A 23,222-nucleotide genomic window follows, 5' to 3' on the forward strand; every position below is an offset into this window, starting at 1 on the left:
CGGTTAGGGGGTCGCCACAGCGGAACTCCGGTCCGCTAATGATTGGCAGTAGATTTTTACGTGCCGGCCCTGACACATCAAACTAAAAAAGAAACCAACGCTTTATACAAACACTGAGAAATTTGCACAAATGCCCATTACTTATTTTTTTGTTTTAGAAAAGGTTAAGAAGTATATAAGAGGGGGGTTGTGGGAAGAAAGTTTTGAGTACAGGAAGCTGTGGTGGCAAGTGACTTTACAAGCAAATGCATTACCAGCTTGAATGAGAATATTTCCATAGCTCCCTTATTAAAATTGAGAGCTGCTAAATTGTAAATTATAATGTTTTTACATAAGACATTGTCATTCTATATGGTTTTACACATTTTTTAAGCACCTTCCTTTGACACACATTCTTATGCTTTAGTTTATTCAAATAGATAAAATATTTTTAAGAAAGGGGAATATGAGCTTTCTTAGTCTGAAACTTAACTGTAGTACTAGCCTTTAGCCACAAAATGGAGTATTAACACAATGAATAATAGGTCCAATGACTAAGTATGATTTTAGGTTATTAACAAATATTATTTTATGAGGAAAGAGATTATTTATTTAGAATTATTAACAATTCAAGGCTTTTAATTTGCTTAAAGTGATTTATATAGATATATTTATTTGTATTTAAATTATATTTATATATGTATTAATTTTATTGTTTTAAAGAATTGTTTTACAACTTTGATTCGTTCTGCTTAATCAACTGTTAAATGTGTTCATTTATGATGATATACAAGTGCATTTTATGTTTTCAGACTGCATCTGATGAAGTTTGCTATGAACGAAAAAGTATTGTATTTTTGAAGCGTTAATGTGCTTTGTGGAACATCTGCTTTGGTTGAATAAATATCCTTTACTGTCACTTGGCTGGTGTTCTCCATGTCCCTTGGCACTTTTTGCAGTTTTTCAGTGTTTTGTGCCTTGTTGGAACTCTTGTTTGGATTTACTTGAGTTTTTAAATAGTATAAAAGGGAGGGGATATGTGATTGCAAGGCTTAGAGCCGAGGTGCTAGAGATTCAGAAGTGTTTGGGTTTTTATCACTATTTTCTGCAGCTGTACATTTGCTGCTGTACATTTTGAAGACTATTACTTGGCCTGTTTGAGCTGCTGCTGTGAATTCTGGAAACTAAAATTGTGATATTGCCTTTATTGGGTGCTATCAAATTCAAGTGTGCTACAGCATTAAAATTTTCTGAAAGGTATCTACTGTTTTTTTTCGTGGTGAGCAATGTTTAAAATGAACCTTCTCTTTAAAACACAAATTGGCCTCACATGATTGTTGTTTATCTAAATAAATTGCTTAAACACTAATTGTAATCACCAAAATTCTTTACCAGACAGAAACATCTTAGTAAAATTAATGTTCTGTAGTCCTATCTCGCCTTCATTCTCACACATGGGTTCGGAGCCAATCCTCTGCTCTGACTTGGCCTTTTACAAAAGCTCAAAGTCTTCTAGTTGGCTCGTGGCTAGGTAGGTATCCCATGGTGCACCAGTACAATCCCCAGATCTCATTTGCCACATCTGCGAGTTCAGATGTGCTTCTTCTTGGCCGTGGCTAAGTTTAACACTTTTTTCTGTTTTTACTGTATTACAGCTTAACGTTACAATTCATATAACTTTTGATAGTGTTTAATAGAATTTTGAGTAGTTTTCAGACTTGCTGAAGTGTTTTTCTTGACTTTAGATTCTTTATTGTTGAGAACTGGTTGGCCGTTCGCCTTGTTGTTTCCATTGGTATCCTGTGTGCCAGTCTTTTTCTATTTATCTTGTGCATTTGCGCTTATTTGATATTTGCGCTCAATTTGTTTTTCGTATGCAGTGTTAATTAGTATTGGAGAGTAAGTATAGACTTACTTTCTTATATATGTATCTGGATATCTAGTTATTCAGTTGGCATAAAGGGTCTTTTGATATTTTCAACCCTTCTTATTCTACGGCTTAGTGTTTGACGGTAGTTTTCACTGAGACAGTTTGATCATTTTTCATAGTTTGTATTAGTGTGTTTGCTGTCTAGTTTGTAGTTTCTGACCTCTAGTCTTTCTCTCTACCTCGGTCCATTTAAGTTAAGGACCTAGTTCTCTGCCTTTTTTTCTCTTCCCAGGGCTAGGCCCGTTTAAGTTAGAGGACCTAGTCCTCGTGACATGTGAGTGTTAGTGTGGTAAGGGCTAGCCCCTTTAAGTTAGAGGATCTAGTCCTCGTTGTGTTTGTGTTGTGATTTTTTCTGCTTCTCCGGTTAGCATGTCTAAAGAGGCAAAAGACCATAAACCATCAGGGATATAAAAAAATGTGTAAAATGCTCTCAGAAAATGTCAGTTACGGATGTCCATAGTAATTGTGTGTATTGCCTCGGAGCCATCCATCTGCAGGAAACCTGTTTGTTTTGCCATTCCTTCAGCTCCAGAGTTCTACAGGAGCGGAAGAACAAGCTAATTTTGAAAGGTCTCCTCAAGCCTTCTTTCAAGGAAGACTTGGCCAGTTCGTCGTCTTCCTCGAAATCCCATTCATCCAAAAAAGACAAGGCTAAACCTACCAAGAGGAATTCCCTGGTGCCATCCGGTGCTTCGGAACCGCCTCCTAAACTTTCTAAACAGGACAAGACTTCTACCTCCTGGGCTCCACTGTTCTCAGAGCCGGTCAAGGTTGTTGATACTGGGACTTCAGTTTTGGCCCCATGCATTTCGGAGCCGACTGCTGATGGCAAACATCGGAGCCGGTCCACTGATCCTTTGCTGGTCTCCCCAACGTTAAGGTCCCCTATCTTACAGAGGTCCAGATCTCCCACACTGTCTTCCAGATCTTCCAGGAGCCTATCAGAAGAAGATGTGGAGAGAGTAGTTCTGAGACTCCTGAAGTCATCTGCCTTACCAAAAATGCTGTTGGCTCCAACCCAGTTGGTCCCGGAGCCACCTGAGTCCATTCCCCCCCTGTTGTGGTTCCAATTCCGAGCCGTACCAGGCTTTCAGAGCCGGAGTGTTTGGTACTGCTGGTTGTGGAACCCTCGGTTCCAGCTCCCCCCCCGAGTTCTGCTCCGACACCTTCGGTGCTGTCTGCGGTGTCTAGGGGCCAAAGTTCCCCATTCGGGCCCAACAGGGACACTTGGACCTGGACCTCTTTAGTTCTGAGTCTCTTTCTTGGTGCGTCGGCTAAGGTGAGCTCGGTTCCTACATCTATCTCAGGGCCGATGGCTCTAGAGCCGATGACTTCCTCTGTCTCCTCAGAGCCGAGGAGGTCTTTGGAGCCAGAGAGGTCTGCCTTCGAGATGATGCGGAGTGTGCCATCCCACTCATCAGCTCCACCTAGGGGTACCGACGCTGTTCCCCCTCGGGCACCGACCTCTGTCTCAGCACCTACTCCCCCTCTCGACAGCAGAGACCCGCAGCCTCAGGAACCCTGGTTGGTGGCCCCCACTCTTCCGACACCTCCACGAAATATCCTTCTTTGGAGCCCCCCTCGGAAGAGGACATGCAAGAGGAAGCATGTAGACTCCCAGGATGAGTCTCTTACCTCCGACAGTGACCTCGAGGAGTCAGAAGGGTCCCCAAGTCATCCTTTGATAATGTCTCCTTTGTCGACATCTTGGAGATTCTTAAGCAGAGGTGCGGCTGGCCCACTGTTACCCCTGCTGATGAGGAGTCTGTTTACCTGAAGGCTTTCGGGTCTCAACCTTCAGCCTCTTGGGTGTCTCCACCTTTTGACTAACTTTCCGACCTTGTTAGTCAGAAGGTGTGTGAGACTCTTGATGCCATGGAGCCAGTTCCTAGGAGACCCAATAAATTTTTGTCTGCTCCTAAAGAGAAGGAATTTTTTTCCAAGGGTGTGCCTGTAGACGCCATGGTGGTGGTGGCGGCCACTAAGAAGGAACTAGCGGAGACTTCTTTATCTATCCATATGCTGAACAAGGAGTCTCGAATGATGGATAGATACGGGAAGCATATCTTTTCTTCAGCAGCATTCACGCTCAGATCGCTGAACTACCTAACACATTTTACAAGGCTTCAGAGAGATCTCCTTAAGGAGTTGGGAGATACTGTATAAGGTACATCTACTGAAGGAGTCCCTGATAAGGTGACTGCTCAGTTGTCCACCTTGAATTCCATTGTTAACTCCTTCATGACGCTGATTTCTTATGCAGCCGATGGAGCAAGCAGGGCAGCGGGTTCTGGAGTTTCCCTTAGGAAGCACTCCTGGATGCACTTGTGTAATTTTGTGGAGCTGTTCAAGTCTACCTTTACCAATGCCCCCTTTGATGGTTCTTCCTTGTTTGGACCTAAGGTAAAAGGCACACTCACCAGGTGTGAGCAAGAAAAAAAAATGCTGTCTGCCGTGAGAGTACATTTTACCGTCCCCTCTAGACCATACCCCAAGGGTCAGAGAGGTGGTAAGATGTGGTTCAAGAAGTCCCAGAGGTTTTTCCTGGATGCACAGGGTGACTCCTTCAGAGGCAGAGGAGGAGGAGGAGTGAATGGTAGACATCGCCCTAGAGGCAGGGCGGACTGCAAAACCAGGGAGGCCGTGATTCGTTTCGAGGCAATCCCTATCGGTGCTCCTGATGTGGGGCCCGGCTGTGCTTCTCTGGAGCCAGTCGAGGGTCGCATTTCTTTGTATCCAGAAGCCTGGCGAAACATCATCCAAGACAAATGGGTACAAAGAATTATCACCAAAGGTTATTCCATACCCTTTTCTCTTTCACCTCACGTTCCCAAGAGGCTCCTGGATGTTCCACGCATTCACAGGGATCAAGCAATTGTAGACGTGAACAAGTTGCTCGCAAACAGAGTCATCCAAACCGTCCCCGCAGACTAGGTAGGATTCGGAACTTACTCCATATTCTTTTTAGTGTCAAAACGTGCAGGGGACTGGAGGCCCATCTTGGACCTCAGCAAACTAAACGAATCCGTAAAGAAAGACAAGTTCCGGATGGTGACACTGCAGTCTATACTCCCTCTGTTAGGGAAAGACACTTGGATGTGCTCAGTAGACCTCCAAGATGCGTACTACTATGTAAAAATGGACAGAGCGTCGAGGAGCCACTTGCGCTTCTGGGTGGGAGCCAGTCACTACCATTTTTGTGCTCTGCCCTTTGGTCTCACAATAGCCCCCAGGGTGTTCACCAAATGTATGGCAGTAGTGACAGCTCACCTGAGACGTCTAGGATTCCAAGTCTTTCCATACCTGGACAGCTGGCTCCTGACCGCCCCCACCAGGCATCTACTCCTTCAAACCAGAGATTCCACCATCCAACTTTGTGCCCAGTTGGGGATTACTATAAACTGGAAAAAGTCTGCCTTATCGCCATCTCAATTTGTGACTTTTATAGGTGCAGAAATAGACACAGTTGCCATGTTAGCTTGTCTTCCTGCAGAAAGAGCACAGAATCTCATACAGCAAGCTCTTCGTCTACTTCCCCTTCAGAAAGTCAAGGCAAAGACAGTGCTGAAACTCTTAGGGACCAGGGCCTCCACCATAATGCTAGTCCCTCTTGCCAGATTGCATATGCAAATTCTTCAATGGCTTATATCATCCCAGTGGTCCTTTCAACAACTGCCTCTATCCCACCACATCATATTAACAGAGTCTTGCAAAAAGGACCTCCGTTGGTGGATTCAACCCAACCAACTAACGACAGGCACTCCATTCCTTCCTCACCAACCTGTTGCTACTGTGACCACTGATGCCTCACAGATAGGGTGGGGGGGCATTATCTAAGCAGGACTTTCCAAGGAAGATGGCAAGATTACAAGGCTCACCTGCATATCAGTGCCCTAGAGATGAGGGTGGTGCTTTTGGCATTGCAAGCACTTCACGACCTTCTTCCTCTTGGGACAATAGCAATTCAGTCAGACAATATGTCGGTGGTATGGTATCTCAACAAACAAGGTGGAACCAGATCTTACCCCTTTGTCAGGAGGCTATTCGGGTTTGGAAATGGGCAGTATCTTCCCAGTGCTTTCTAGTGGCAACGCACATCCCAGGGACAACCAACGTGATAGCCGACAAACTCAGCCGGGCAATCTTTATGCCTCACGAGTGGTCTCTGAAGCAGGAAATAGCGGAACAGATCCCCCTTTCCTCTCATATCCAAGGTGATTAAGAAAGTGAAACTGTTGGGAAGCAAATTGATTCTCATCACTCCTTACAGGCCTCGTCAGATTTGGTTCCCCTTTCTCGGGCCTCATCTTCTAGACGATCCATGGACTCTGGACCCAGTGCTAGAACTCTTGACACACATGTCAGGCTCTCTTCACCCCAGCCTCCAGACCCTCAACTTGACAGCATGGCTGCTCCAGTTCCATCCCTAGTCAGGCTTCATGATTTTTCACCCGCTGTGACCCACATTCTCACATCTTCTCATAAACCCTCCACTAGAAAGTTGTACACTAGCAAATGGAGAAGGTTTTCTATCTGGGCTAAAGAAAGGAATGGGACACTTACACCGCATCCATTCCAGTGGTTTTAGAATTTTTGTCTGAACTTTTTCACCAGAGATCTGCTGCTGCCACAAATAGGGTTTAGCTGGCAGCAATATCAAATTTTCATTTGCGTCATCATGAGTCTAACCTAATGTCACACACATTGTGTAAAATCTTCCTTAAAGGTACTACTTTGCAGAGACTTCCCTTTCAGGAACCAGTAGCTTCCTGGGATCTAAACTTCGTCCTGTCCAAAATTACGTCTCCACCCTTCGAACCAGCTCATTCGTGCCCGTTGAAGTTTCTGTCTTGGACGATCTTGTTTCTAGTAGCCATCACATCTGCTAGACGAGTATCAGAATTACAAGCACTGTCTGTCAAGCCCACTTATCTGATTTTCCACAAAGATAGAGTATCTCTTCGCAGAAATCCATCTTTTATCCCTAAAGTGTGCTCTCATAATAACTTGAACCAAACTGTAGAGCTGCCGGTGTTCTTCCCTAATCATTCCAATGCAGCAGAGTACAGATTTCATCAGTTGGATGTTCACAGACAATTACGGTTTTATCTACACAGGACTAAGGAATTCAGACCAATTGTTTGTATCCTCCTCTGATTCCAGATTAAGTCTCCAAAGTGACCCTTTCGAAATGGATTTTGAGTTGTATCTATTTCATTTATTCCTCCAATGGAAAGCTTTTGCCATTCAAGATTAAGGCTCATTCTACACAATCCCAGTCTACTTCTGCAGCCTTTCAAGCCAGGGTTCTGATTGGTAATATTTGTGCAGCTGCGACCCGGGCTACCCCTCACACTTTATTACTCATTACAAATTGGACCTGACCTCTAGGGGTAGAGCCTCCTTTGGTTCCACGGTACTCAGGAGTATCTTTCCGTGAGCCACCCAAGAATAAGGTGCTAGGGACGCTGTCCCATGTGTAAGAATGAAGGCGAGATAGGACTACAGAACATAAAGAAGTTAACGTACTCACCATAACGTTCCATGTTTGTAGACCATCTCGCCCTTCATTCTTACAAACCCACCCTGCTACCCCCATCTTGAAAGGATCTGGAGACCGGATAATTTTTCCATAGCAGGTGGAGACCTTTCATTATTGTTGTTCTTTCTGGATTGCTTTAGTTCTGTCTTTCTATAGTTTAGCAGCAAACAAGATCTGGGGATTGTAGTGGTGCACCATGGGATACCTACCTAGCCACGAGCCAAATAGAAGACTTTGAGCTTTGTAATAGGCCGAGTCGGAGCCGAGGATCGGCTCCGAACCCATGTGTAAGAATGAAGGGCAAGATTGACTACTAACATGGAACGTTATGGTGAGTACTTAACTTCTTTTTTTGGTACTCTAAAGCGGGTAACAGCATAGCATATGTTAGAGCTAATCAGTAACTGAGTGGTACAAGTTTGTTTCATTTTTTTAATTAGAAATTTGATTACTATCTGCTGCTGCCTAAAGTATGTTGCAATGAAAACCTGTAACAATCCAGTTATCTGAAACATGACACACAGTGCTCTAAACCTGTATTAAAATTAAGGGTTACTTGTTTCATAAAAATATACTACCCGACAGTATGATCTTGAAGTGATGGTTGCTGTTGATGTGACACCCTGACAAAAAAATGGGGTAAAGAATGTTGATGCAGATATCTACATTTAACTTTTGCCATGTGGAATTTTTGAATTTCTGATTGCTAATGTAACAGTGCAATGTTGGGCTTTTGACCTTTTTTAAATTCTTTGATTTTGAAACATGACAGTTAATAGAAGTAACATAATACCTGATAATTGTTGTTTTTATATGTATTTCTAAAATAATCCTTTGGGAAATTTATATTTATGCAGATGATTTCAAGAACGAAGCCCATGGTTCCCATTCCTTCCCCTCTCCCAAAAGTTGCTATGAGTTATGTATGAATTTGTAGGAAGACTATCACTGGATTTTTATTCTTCATGTATTCAGAGTACATTATGCATATACTGAATAATAAGGTGCTTCATTTATAAGATTATTAAATAATGTGAAGATTAGGTTTTTTAAGACATGAAGGTAAACTATTTTTATATGTTTTAATAGTAATATTAGTATAACCTTAAAATATCTGTAATTGCTTTTAAAGTAGATGGTAGTAAATGCATACAACTTGGAAGTTTTTTGTAGTCCTTTTCAACATGTTTATATGGATTAATACAGAATAAACATGCTATTAATGTTTTTATCTTTATATTGTATTTATTGTATATAACATCCTAGATTTTGTTTATTGGGCATTATCATCTGTACATGTGTTTATATGTAGTCAATATTTATAAATGCTAATTAACTTTTTTTAAAAGTAAATTCCATAAAGAATATGACATAGGAACTGGAATAGTATATATTCTGTCTGATGGGTTTAGCTTGATGTTTTCATTGTGATCTCTGGATTTTTGTCCTAATTAAGGAGGTGTTAATTTTCAACACATCATGTTGGTTTCTAAGGATCTTGACATAGTCCCTAACAGCGCAAATAGTTAGTTTATTGATCGGTTTGTGCAGTGTTTCTCTGCTTCCCTACTTTGTTTTAATCTGCATTTGTATCTACCCCTACTTTCATTCCAATTTGGCATTTTTTTCCTCAGTAGCTACATTACTTTGAGGGTGGTGTAGTCCTTGTGCTCAGATGTTGCTCTAAGAACACACTGTTTCTCTGCTTCCCTGCTTTGTTTTAATCTGCATTTGTATTTACCCTGACTTTCATTCCAATTTGGCATTTTTTTTCTCAGTAGCTACATTACTTTGAGGGTGGTGTAATCCCTGTGCTCAAGTGTTGCTCTAAGAGCACACCTTGACCTGGAGCCTGCCATTTCTTTATTATCACTCATGCAGTTGGGATTGGCAGTTATAATATCACAACAATGAAAAGTTCCCATGTTCTTTGCCTAAAAGCATACCTTCTAACAGATAAGCCAATTTTTGCACCAGAATTGTCTCTGCTGCCTGGTTGAAAGACACCATATGGAGCAGTGCCATATGTGCTAACGTTTCAGTTTGGCCATCTGCAGATGTTGGAGGTAGAAACTCCTGGTGTAAGCCAATTTCTGAAATGGCCTTCCAGCCCTTCTCTACTTGTTGTAACTATGGTTTATTAGCAAATGCTTGAGCTTGTGCCTATCTTCCCTTCTGTGGATGGTGAAGGATGTGGAGCCCTGTATGCTACCCTGTGGATGTCTATCCAAGGTGTAGGGATTGTCTATCTTGTAGTCTTTTGATGGAAGCACTGGTAACCAGCCTTTTGCTTGGGAGAGGTTTTATGAGTCCATCTAGCTGGGGATCAGTGGTATTTAAAGCTAGAGACTGTCTGTCTTCCCAGGGTTTTTTCTACATCTGACAGGGTCCTCCTCACCCCCCTCGGAGTGTGAGCCACTCAGTTCCTGCACCAAAGCTTATTTTTCAAAGCCTGTTTGTCAATGATGTCTTATAGGAACTGGAGTAATGTTTGTCAAAATGCACCCTTTGGTGATGTGACCTGATGTTAGTACTGCACAAGGTAAAAACCCATCATGTCCCCACGTCGCCTTAAGTGACATTCTCTTGAGTACCTGATCCCTTTACTCAACAAGCTTAAACACACAAGTGTCACTTGCACATGACCTTTCTTGTACAAACTCCTTCCTTCCTTCCTGTTGGAGATGGTGGGAGGTAGGGAACATTTGTTAGGATTCAAGAGATTGAAAAAAAAACAAGTAATCTCCGTGATATCCCCGAAGTCTCAAAACAACCCACTAAAGTGTAGTGGGTCTAAAAACAAAACAGTGTAAGAAACTTCTCTGTGTGTAAGATTTTCATTCCATATATTTCTAGTTAATCACTGTATATTAATCAGATCAGACAATGGTAGTAGAAGTAGCGAATGTAAACTCGTCAAGTCAAAAAGTAATAATACTTTTGAGCATTTTCTGGCTTGTTAAATTTGATTTCTGTGTTGGTAACTGTATTTAGAACACAACCTAGAGCTGATTATTGAATTTCCTGCCTGCACTTATTTTTAAAATCGTTTTTTTTTCTTAAAACTTGCATTTTATCTGTCTCTGGCTAGCACTCAAGTGTGGGGTCATTTACTGCACTGTTCTAACTTGTTGATACTTGTGAACCTCTGCTTTCCTTAAAAAAAAACAAAAAAACAAAAAAATCTTGTTTTTTTCCTACTTTTCTGAGATTTAAAAAAGTTCAGTTACAGATTTGCTGTTCTGAACTGTTTGTAAGTTTCTTGGAGGCCATTGTTTGCTTGGGCTAAAGGGAAGTCTCTGTGTTCATCAGTGGCAGTGATAAACATTGAGCAGCCTGCCTGCCCCTGTGGGAGTGGTTACTGTCTTGAAACTGTAGTTTTATTGGCCATTTTGGGTCAATTCCTAACTCCTTGATCTTCCTCTCTTAAAACCTGATTGCCTCGTGGTTTTGGCGTTTTTTTGGACTTGTTGGCTGTTGGTGAAGCACCCACCAAGAGGAGAAATCGCTGAGAGAAGAAAGGAGCCACTTTTGAGATTTTAAGTATTTTGCTTCAGATTATATGTTAAGTTTTTCTGCATTGCCGCCTACTTTTGATCATTTTCTGGCTTGTTAAATTTGATTTCTGTGTTGGTAACTGTATTTAGAACACAACCTAGAGCTGATTACTGAATTTCCTGCCTGCACTTATTTTTAAAATAGTTTTTTTCTTAAAACTTGCATTTTATCTGTCTCTGGCCTAGCACTCAAGTGTGGAGTCATTTACTGCACTGTTCTAACTTGTTGATACTTGTGAACCTCTGCTTTCCTTAAAAAAAAAAAACAAAAAAATCTTGCTTTTTTCCCACTTTTCTGAGATTTAAAAAAGTTCAGTTACAGATTTGCTGTTCTGAACGGTTTGTAAGTTTCTTGGAGGCCATTGTTTGCTTGGGCTAAAGGGAAGTCTCTGTGTTCATCAGTGGCAGTGATAAACATTGAGCAGCCTGCCTGCCCCTGTGGGAGTGGTTACTGCCTTGAAACTGTAGTATTATTGGCCATTTTGGGACAATTCCTAACTCCTTGATCTCCCTCTCTTAAAACCCTCTTTTGGACGGGTTTGCGCATAGCGCAACATCGGGCAGCGTCGCCTAATTGGGTTTAAACTATTCCTGGCTCCACAAAGTCTGCTTTTCACTTTTTCCCTTAGAACTGCTCTATCTCTCAAATTAAACACCATATTCTCATTCTAAGGCCCCTCACTGGTCCAAATAAGTAATTTTACAAGTTAGCACTAATAAACCATAAGCACTACTTACTCTTATACTCTCTACTATTACCTTGTCCCCTATTGGTCCATTTTAATTCATTTCCCTATATTACTCTAGCATGTCCAAAGGTCAGTCAATGGTTTCCTCTCCAGTCCAGCTGGTGAATCTGGGAATTTGAGGCAATGTTACAACTGTCTCATGTACACAGACAACCCTCTCCTCCTCCAAACAGATTCAAATATATGTGAGAGATGCAACCATATAGCCAAACTGGAGGCTGAGCTCTCTCATCTCAAAACTGGTGTAACCAAGGAGGAGAAGGTAACCTCACACAACACAATTCCAGTATCACATAGTCCCACCACAACAGCGAACCAAACACATAAAAACACAAAAACATACTCGGAGGCTCTAAACAAAAATCTACCCAAGCGACAGAGACCTCCAAAGCAGACATCCAAGCAAACGCTACCCCAAAACAAAACACGTACAACACATAGCACACAAAGTCAGTGTGCCAAGCAGTCACAGCCCTTAAGGCTGAATAACACACCTGATACTCTTGTAATAGGTGATTCTATTGTCATACACACTGACGTCCCGCTCACCAGGCTGAATAAAGAGAAGATCACAGTGAGCTGCCTGTCGGGCGCTAGGATCCGCCACATAATGCAAGCACTCAGGTCACTCCAAAGCAAATACAAATATGACTCGGTCATTGTACATGCTGGCGTGAATGACTTGAGACGTACCTCCCTCGACTACATGAAAAGAGACATAGAGGAGCTCTCTGATCATGTAGCCCAGGCCGGTATGACCCCGACCTTGAGCAGCATCTTACCCTCACCTAGAATGATGCCACAGTATAAAGACAAAATGATCGATTTTAACAATTGGCTAAAATTTTGGTGTCATTCAAAGGGGATCCAGTGTCTGTCAGCCTGGGATGACATGCTCGACAAGCCATGTTGCTTCACTAGGGACGGCTTGCACCTGTCACCCCTGGGCTTTCGGATATTGGCAAAGGCTCTTGCCACCCCCATAGTGCCTTTTTTAGGCAAGGCTCAAGTCAAACCCACCTCCATAGACAGCACAAGGAACAAGAAACTAAGGGTAATGCTGCTAAATGCCAGAAGTCTTAACCTCAAGATGCATGCACTCGAAGCTCTCCTCAGTATGGAGAACATCGATATCTGTGCTGTGACAGAAACCTGGTTCAAGGCTCCAGAGAGCTCCCCAGCACTACCAGGTTATACCTCATATCATGCTTTTCGGCCCCAAAACCCGGACCGAACCACAAAAGGAGGGGGAGTTTCCATATTTATCAAGGATATCCACACCTCCAGGTTAGTGGCATTGCACGAAGTATCGGAGACCATCCATGTGCAACTGACAGTGGACAAGACTGCTTTTCAGTTTATAGCATCCTACAGACCACCCTCTCAAAGTCAGGAATCCCACTCTGCTTTCCTGAAAACATTGGAGAACATGAAGATCTCTCCGAACACCATTATATTGGGCGACTTCAACTACCCAAACATAGACTGGGAGCATTACTCAAGCCCCAGCACCTTAGTCCAAAGGTTCCTGGAATTTATAAACTCAAATGCTATGGAACAACTAGTCACCACTCCCACAAGAGAGGTAAACATACTAGACCTGATCATTACCAACATGGGGACTCTGTGCTCCATACCAGAAGTATATCCCTCATTGGTAAGATCAGACCATAAATTAATTTCACTGGATATCCACATCCCGACCCCACCCCCAGCCCAGAAAACCACAGTGAAAAACTTCTCAAAACCGAAGTGGAATCCTTCAAGGCCCCAGGGCCAGTGGAAACTACGGCCCAAACTGCAGAATCCTATATAAACGCATTCTACGGACATCTCCAGGAATGCATGGATCATGCTATCCCAAACAAAATCAAGACCCAATCATCCAAGGGCAGGTGTCCAATCTGGTGGACCCCAGCCATAAATAAACTGTACAACAGAAGGAGGAAGCTACTACATGATAGAGCAAAATCCCTAAAAGGGAAGGCATCTCTGATCAGTACTAGCAAAAAATTACGATCCCTCATAAAATCCTCCAAGGCCAGCTTCGAGAGAAAAATTGCACAGGACACTAAAGACAATCATAAGGCTTTTTTCAGTTATGTTAGGAACCTGGGATGCAACTCCCAGACTTGTTCTGAGTTGATTCTAAGCAACAAAAAATACACTGAACCCACAGACATCGCCAATATCATGGCAGACAGGTTCAGTGCAAACTTCTCCACCCCAAAAGAGCAAGTATCTATCCCGGCAGAGTGCAGCCTCCCAAACATCTCTGATGCTCAGGTGAAGGATGCCCTCTCCAAAGCAAAAAACACTGCTTCCATGGGACCAGATGGCGTCCCGGGTTGCGTCCTACATGAACTCCAAGAAGAACTAATCCCTCAAGTAAAACTGCTGTACAATCTCAGCCTCACTACAGGATATGTGCCCAAAGAATGGCGTACAGCAACAGTGATCCCACTCCACAAAGGTGGCGCTTCTGCGGACCCTAGAAACTATCGCCCCATAAGCCTGACTAGCCTAGTCTGCAAGGCTATGGAGAGGATCATCATGGAACTCATAAACAAAGACATTGGGGACCTACAGACACTAGATCCTTCCCAGTTTGGCTTCGTCAAGGGCAGATCCTGCCTTTTGAACCTGGTCGACTTCTTCAAAACAGTCACCAAAGCCATAGATGAAGGGAAGGTAGTCCACACAGCTTATCTGGACCTCGCAAAGGCATTTGACACAATACCCCACTCGGGCATCATAAATAAGCTATCCAGCCTAAATATAAACCCCCATGTCACAAGATGGGTCGCAAACTGGCTCAAAGACAGAACCCACAGAGTCAGAGTTGCTGGAGCCATGTCAGATTCGAAACCCGTCACAAGTGGCATCCCACAAGGTTCTGTCCTGGGACCTCTCTTGTTCGGTATTTACTTTTCTGAGGTACAGGCCAATGTGGGAGGACTATGGCTCACCAAGTTTGCAGATGACTGCAAACTGGGCACCATAATCGACTCTCCAGCTGACACATCCTTCAAAAAGGTCTCGCAGAGACGGATAACTGGTGCCAGAGCCATGGTCTAAAGCTAAATGCCAAAAAGTGTATAGTCATACCCTTTGGCAAAAACAATGTGCCCACAAATTACCACATAGGTGGTAACCCATTAAGTACAGAGAAAATATTGGGGATCTGGGGACCCAAGTTGATATCAATCTCTCCTTTGACAACCACATTGCCAAAGTGGTTAGAAAGACCTTCTACATAGCCCACCTCATCATGAAAGGATTCACATCTAGATCAAGAGAGCTAATCGTGCCCCTTTATTCATCCCTCATCAGACCCATCATAGAATACAATGCCCCCTTTGGGATGTACCTTACCCGACACCTGCAGCAATTAGAAAGACCCCAAAAGTACCTCATCAGGAGGATCAAGGGACTCAAACAGATGCCATATGCTGCTTGGTTAAAAAAACTCCAGCTCTACTCAGTTGCATACCGCCTACTTCGAGGTGATCTATGCCTGACATATAAAGCTATGTCCAACCCAGAATTAATGGACATGCTCCACCTCAGTAAATATAAATCCCTTAGAGCCACGCGCTCGAGGGACTTGAACCTCAGCACAGAAGTAAATAGAACATGCTGGAGGGACAGATTCATAACCCAGAGGCTCCCTTCGCTCTGGAATAGAATTCCAATTCATGTTAGGCAGAGCACCTCACTGACTCTCCCTCACTGACTCTCTTCAAGAAGAATCTTGATGAGTGGATGGGGGATCGTAGGTTTGTCCCGGGGATTACTTTCGTGTCACTATTAGACAGAGGCACAGTAAACTAAACTTTAAAAAGGGCACAGTATACTCAAATCAAGGGGTGGCGTAAGCCAAACACAATCGGGCTTGGCTATAAATGCTCCAGGGCAGATATCCTAGTATGAACCTAATAGAAAATATTTAATTCTACAGCATTACTAAGTATTCGAAAGTAATCCAAGCAAGGCAGGCAGTCTGTTTCCAGTCGAAAATCCTTTATTCAGTACACAGACAAGCGATCCAAGTAAAACAAAAATAGAGTAATAATTTCCTCACAAGCTTTCTAAATATATATATACTTTTTATCAGGCATGGGAGTGGTTTATTGTGCTGTAAAACAAAGTGTTATTTGTACACATGTTAAATTCACATCCCTTCCCCCATCAGTGTGACATTCGAGCTGGTCCTGCCCTACCTAGTAGCTGTCATAATAATATATAGCCCTAATGTACTTTAATGGTACATCTTATTTAACCAAATTATTAAGTAGATTATTAAGTCTGTGATTTTATACAAGGCAATATACTACATGGCTGGAAATATATCAACCTTTTTTCATTTTGCGATCAAATATTACATATAAATATATACATTTTGCATGTAAAAATCAGTTTCTATTTTCATTACCTGTTGTTAACAAAGATCGCTTCCGTCCTTCTAGACTTCTTTAGGTCTGTGTACAAGAATCCTAAAAACCCATATAATTGTATAATTAGTTAGTATTGTTATTACCATCATTTTGAATAAAGTGGAAAAAAAACAGAAAAAAATAAAAATAAAAAAAATATATATGTATGATGATGGAAACAAAATATACACTTAAATTTCAAATGATTTAAAATGGTATTTAAAACCAATTTGTGGAAAAAAAATAAAATAAAATACAATTAGTCATGTAAACAATGTGGCAATTTTCTAAGTTCCAGTGCACTTTTAATTGAATAGTAGTAATTTCCATTCCTCTATCCTCCCTCTCATTCACACACATATATTCGGTCTTAGTCCTGCTGACTTTCATTCCTCTTCTCTCTAGAGCATATCTCCATCTCTCCAGGGTCTCCTCCACCTGTTCCCTACTCTCAATACAGATCACAATGTCATCTGCAAACATCACAATCCACGGGGACTCCTGTCTGATCTCGTCTGTCAACCTGTCCATCACCATTGCAAATAAGAAAGGGCTCAGAGCTGATCCTTGATGTAACCCCACCTCCATTTTAAACACATCCATCACTCCCACCGCAGACCTCACCACTGTCACACTACCCTCGTACATATCCTGTACCACTCTTACATACTTTTCTGACACTCCTGACTTCCTCATACAATACCACAACTCCTCTCTAGGCATCCTGTCATATGCTTTCTCTAAGTGTACAAAAACACAATGCAGCTCCTTCCGACATTCTCTGTACTTCTCCATCAACACTCTCAGAGCAAAGATCGCATCTGTAGTGCTCTTTCCTGGCATGAAACCATACTGCTGATCACTAATCATCACGTCCCTTCTTAACCTAGCTTCCACTACTCTTTCCCATAACTTCATGCTGTGATTGATCAATTTAATCCCTCTGTAGTTACTACAGCACTGCACATCACCCTTATTCTTAAAAATCGGTACCAAAACACTTTTTCTCCATTCCTCAGGCATCCTCTCACTTTCCAAGATTTCATTAAACAATCTGGTTGAAAACTCCACTGCCATTTCACCTAAACACCTCAATGCTTCCACAGGTATGTCATCTGGGCCAACAGCCTTTACATTCTTTATTCTCTTCGTAGCTATCCTTACTTCCTCCCTGCTAATCCATTGTACTTCATGATTTACTATCCCTACATCGTCCAACCTTCTCTCCCTCTCATTTTCTTCATTCATCAACCCCTCAAAGTACTCTTTCCATCTCCTCAACACACTCTCCTCACTTGTGAGTATGTTTCCCTCATTATCCTTTGTCACTTTTACCTGCTGCACATCTTTCCTAGCACGGTCCCTCTGTCTAGCCAATCGGTACAGGTCCTTTTCTACCTCCTTAGTGTCTAACCTTTCATACAACTCTTCATATGCAACTCAACAATGTCATTAATACCTAGAAAGGATTATGCTTTTTAGTGTATAGAGCCAAAAATCAGTTAATCTTCCCTGAATAGCAGTTGCAACAACTACGGATGGTGAGGTAATTTATGTGTTCTGACAGTTGTTAAGGAATTGGTGAAAAACTCTATGAAATGTATCTAGCGGGAATATCTTTATCTTGTTTGACATAACTTGCACTGTAATGATCACTCATGAAACAGCCTTTGAAATGTTATATTTCACTTTTGTCCGCATGGTGGTTCCTTACTAATGACTCTGCCGAAAAATAACTTTCTGAAAATTATCCCAACTTCTTTCTCCAGTAGCTGTTTTAATTGTGAATTTCCCTGTAAAAATGTTACTGTATTTGTTAAAGCTTTCTGTAGTAATATTTGCTGTAGTGGTGTAAGTTTTTGCAAAGGCTGCGATGATGGCCAAAATTTTTTAAAACCAGTATTAAAGGACTTTTAAGTAATATAAGAAGTTGTAGGCAAAAAGTTGTTATACCCTGTGGGAAAAGCCAGCAAGGAGTGGAATTCCTAGGTAACACAGCAGTGCAGGTTGTCCTACACGTATAAGTTGAGTTGCTATGCTTCACTCTTGAGTGATTCGTAGTTAAATACTTTTCCTCTGGTGCTTTATCTAGTTGAAAGAAAATGCATGTATGACCATGAATTGCTTAGCTCGGCAGTTTGAGCAGCTGTTCAAGTAAGTGCATTACTAACCTGCACTAGTAGGTAGTGCAGACACATGCACGCACGCGCACATGCGCACACCACAGAGGCACACATGACTTACTGTAGCTACTTAGAGACAGGCAAAGCTAATTAGAGAAGAGCCAGTACAGAACAAGGCTGTGCTGTGCTCAGTTTCCCCTGCCCAGTAGCAAAGATCACATACAGTTGCACACCCTGAAGAGACCCTCAGACATTCCCTCCCTCCTCCTCTCTCTCTCACACCAACACTCAAACATATGCCCACTTAGCTTGTTACACACGTGCACTTCACTATTAGGATTAGTAAGCTGAGCAAGATGAAGCTGTCCTGCTTCATCCTGCGCATACTTTCTCCATTGAAATGCATAGGTGAATGAAGTTAAGTGCTACATATATTTACACATTTTATACATAGACTTCTACGAATCCCCATACTAGGCAATTTACCCTGCAGAGCAGTGCACTGGGATGCTATAGGACTTTATTAGCATATGCATGCACCAACCCTTGTAGTGCGTAGTACTGCAAGGCTGTGCTTCTGGACAATGAGGCGGTCAATTATATAGAGCCTTTATGGCTTTGTACTAGATAAGCTAAGTATGAATTCCAGCAAATTTGTAATTGCATGAAACAGTCAGCCATAGTGGTGCAGTGGTTAGCATTGTTGCCTCACAGCAAGAGGCTCTCCGGTTCTATTCTCGACTGGAGTGCCTTCTATGGGGAGTCTGCATGTCCTCCCTGCAGTCGACTGAACGTAAAAAAAAAAAAAAAGACATGCAGGTGTGTGTGCGTGTGTGCGTGTGTGCGTGTGCGTGTGTGCGTGTGCGCGCGTGTGTGTGTGTGTGTGTGTGTGTGTGTGTGTGTGTGTGCCTTCTCTGAAGTTTGGGCGCCGAGCTGGCAACTTGACACCGTAAAATCTACAGCCAATCATAAGCGGCCTGGTGATCCACTGTGGTGACCCCTAACCGGGAAAAAACGAAAGACTTGTATTTTGCACTGAAACGCAACCGTAAATTTAAAATATATGCTTAACAGATGGAAAAACACTGCAGTTATACATACTACAATTTTTTTTATCTGTGATTTATATTTTGTAGATAACCAGTAAAGCATTCAATGTGATGTTTAGATTTATACACTGAAGTCTGTCTTTCCCAGGTTTTCTTAATATGTTTGAGTTGAATCCATGATTGAAGTACAGAGTCAGTACATGTGGTGTGGGTGATTGCTTATGGTAATTTACATGAGTCGATGTAATCCATCATAATGTGTTTATAATATGTATTGATTTGCATGTAAGAAATTTGTCAGTAATAAAACTGATTATTTAAGACTGATAGATTTGTAAAAATTGTATGAAATGTTTGTTGTAGAATTAGTTACAATGTCACAAAGATGGATATATAAAAGCTGTGCAGTTGATTGTTTTCCTAAGAAGCACTAGAAGCCAAAATGGATTTAGATACTGCTGTAGTTAATTATTTAGTGTTTGTGGAATATGCCGGTTCTAGATGGTTATTGTGACGGAATAGGGGGAGCCTTGAGCCATCACACCAGTGGAGCCAGTCCTCATATGCAGCCTGGAAACACCCAGGCTCTGCTTCTTTATCCCCCACTTCCACCCCTGTCTGAAGATAGGCACTGACTCTCAGTCCTTTAAGTGGACCAAGACTATGACTAGGCTTTAGTTCAACATGGGACCTCAGACCGCAGCATTTCACCACCTTATCAGAGGGTGAGGAGTCTAAATTTTGGGCAGAGTTTGTATGGATTTACTCTATTTTCATCTTAACTTTATATCCCAACTGTCAGAATTCCAGTCATCCTTAGTGGATCCATGTACTAGATGACTCTTTCACTCCCTGAGTGTGGGTTCAAGGAAAAAATGGTAGAGACTCTGGAAGCTTCTAGAATGGGTTTCCATATAACCAGCATCATTTTTGGTTGTGTTGATGATGGTTTGGCTAGAATGTATTATGGTCTAGCTGAGGTTGATTTTCCTTAAAGAGGAGCTCAGAAATTCTATTCTTCATGCCCCTTTCAATGAAAGGTTCTTTCTTTGCACGACCTGTTAAATGATTTCAGGAAGAGTTGACTGTTACCATAGTATAAACTTTATGAGCCTACTTTAGCTCCCTTAGCTCTTGTTTTTTTCCAGACCCAGCCAACCTAAAGCTGCTAAAGAAGATGCCCCATCAGCCCAGCAGTCTCAGTCCTGACTACTGTTTAAGTCTTCCAGTGGTTGGATGCTGTTCAGGTTTGCTTCAGTTTGAAAACCTAGCCTCAGAGTGCCAATGGCTTCTTAATGTGGGAATGGTGATATCTTAGAATTGTTAGGTCTTCCTTTGGTGAAGACTCAGAGACCAAGCTGCCTCTGTAGAGCTCTTGCGACTGATGCTGATTTTAATTTTCAAGCAGTATGTAAAGGCAGGCATCTTCTGCGGAACTAAATTAAGAGTTTTTTCTTCCAGCTATAACTCTCAACCTGTTAGCACAAGAAATACGTACAAAGCTTAGAATAATGGGGGGGGGGGTCAAAGGCCCAAAATTAGGGACAGATTTTAGATATTGCTCTTATAAACTTAGAAAGTACAGTAACAAGAGTTGTGTTAACATTTATTTTCTGAAGAATATGAAGTCTGAAACTCAAATGTATGTCATTATTTAGTGATGTCAGTCCTCAGTGATTTGTCAGAAAACCACAAATTTTATGAGGAATAGACCAAAAAGTCTGAGGCAAAACTCCAGATATTATGTGAAAATCTAGACAGTTCAGAGGTCTACTTCTGACTTTTTCATGTTCTAAAAAGGATGGAGAATTATTCCATTCTGGATATTAACAATATATTACAATAATGCATTTTATTTTGTTTCTGCCTCTCTTCTGTGTGTGTGTCTCACTCACTCACTCATTCAGACACACATACACACACTGCCCTGACAATTCACATTAACGGTCATTTAGTTTCACGTACAGAATGGTGCTGGGAATGCTCACAAAGGTAGGGAGACGAGCTTGTTTAAAAAAAACAAAAAAACACTTTTGTCACAACATTTATCTTGTGGGTGTTCCTTATAGTTGACTGTACATCCAGCCTTTCTTACCATCCAAAGGCTTTGATTCTACCATGTGTAAGAAAGTGAATTTTTTTCACAAATAAGGTTTTTGTGAAGGGTGTGATGGCTTACACTTTCTATTAGAAGAATTACATGTGGTCGGATAGTTGAAACTTGTTCCTTTTGCTGGACCAAATTTATTTTCATTGATTGCTTTAATTTTGTTGACCTAGTTTCCAGTTTGCACCCTACAACTTGTAGACTAAACTCTACTCCTACCAAACTTGTCATTTCTTGTCTAGCTTGTTTCTTTCTAGATTATCAGCTACTTGTTTTGGACCAGGGTCTTTTCCAGCCATGTTATAAAGGAGACTTTGGTAACTTCATTTCCTTAAGAATTTAAAGATTGGAGCCTCTGGAGAATTTCTTTTCTGTCTTGAACATTCACTTTATTTATAAAGTTATAAAGAAGGCACTTTATTTGCAACAGAAATCTCATGTTAGAATTCATAATCATTTTCATTCTGCTGTTTATGGAGATGATGCAGTAGTAAGACCACCATCATGAGGTGTGAAATCAAATATTTTCTGTCCTGGTGATCTTTGTACTCTCATCAGCATTTCATACAGTTGATCGTGAAATTCTATTAAAGTGACTTTAAATCTCTGAAGTTCTTTGTGATCTGTATTCCTTGCGTGGTTTGCTTCCTGCTTTTCAGTGAAGACTTGGATAGAAATTGTGGAGCTTAATTTACCATCTTCCTACGCTCTGACGTGTGATGTTTTGTAAGATACTATTTTAGGATTTCTCTTGTTTTGCATACATATGCTTGGTGCCCTTAAGGAGAGTTCTCCAGTGGCACTGTTGTGCTGAGGATATCTCTCTGTACACCAGGACTGTCATTTATATCTGGATTCTGTCCAAATGTATATATTTTTACATGTAAAAACATCTTTATTGAGCTTTCAAACGGTATATACAGCATATGTACAGATTAAGTTTTGCCTCCTACTTCCTTTGCTATTATATTTAAATGGGGGGGGGGGGTTGTCTTTCATTGAATACGCCAAAGTTTTGATATGTGTATATAAATTTAAGCCATTGTTTAGTCACCGTTATATTAGGTGTGCAAATTATGAATACTGATATTTATGTTAATTGTTATATTGATTTCATTAATAACTTAGATAACTGTTTATTGGAGAAGGGTTGGCTGGATAAATGAGATGATGCCCCAGCAATGTAGTTACCCTTTGATAAATCGTCAGACCAATAAGTTGTGTGGGTATAGAAGGACTGATTTGTTGACGGGACTTGTGCTGTATGTATTGCTTTCACTTTATGAATAAATGACTGTTCAGTAAAGCCAATAAAAAATTATAGACACATGTATTGGGTTTTGTGTCAGATTTGGCTCTTGCTGCTGTTAGAAGCAAAATAGCATGTACAGGATTTGACATCATTACAAGAGCAAAGTGGTACTAAAGAGTCACTTTATTGGCATACCAAGTCAGGACACTACAGTACACATGACTGTAATCACCTGACAGAATTTTAATATATGGTACTTTCCGTAAACACTTATTTTACCAGTGATTACTTTGTTTTGAAAAACTAATAATTTCAGTGTCATGACGAAGTTTTATGTGAAATAGTTTGTATACTTTCCTAATCTCAATATTTTTTTCTATTGTCTTTGGCTGTACTTACAGGATGACTATTCGAAGGCAGAGAAAGATGCATCTAAAGGTATGTCATAGTTGTGTGCCACATATAAAATAAAGTCTTAAAACAAATACTTGGACCAAT

At 41.4% G+C, this 23,222-nt stretch overlaps 1 protein-coding gene across 1 annotated transcript in view; it reads left to right on the forward strand.

Annotated features, from left to right (window-relative positions):
• The window catches only part of UNC45A (unc-45 myosin chaperone A), a 1,636,854-nt gene that overhangs the window by 55,303 nt on the left and 1,558,329 nt on the right, over nucleotides 1–23,222 (forward strand). The window contains exon 3 of the mRNA XM_044078271.1: nucleotides 23,126–23,162. Coding sequence (XP_043934206.1) covers nucleotides 23,126–23,162 — 37 coding nt within the window. The remainder of the gene's footprint in view (nucleotides 1–23,125; nucleotides 23,163–23,222) is intronic.

The sequence above is a fragment of the Protopterus annectens genome, chromosome 7.part0, assembly GCF_019279795.1.
Source record: "Protopterus annectens isolate FY-2018-M chromosome 7.part0, PAN1.0, whole genome shotgun sequence".
Classification (NCBI taxonomy): domain Eukaryota; kingdom Metazoa; phylum Chordata; order Ceratodontiformes; family Protopteridae; genus Protopterus; species Protopterus annectens.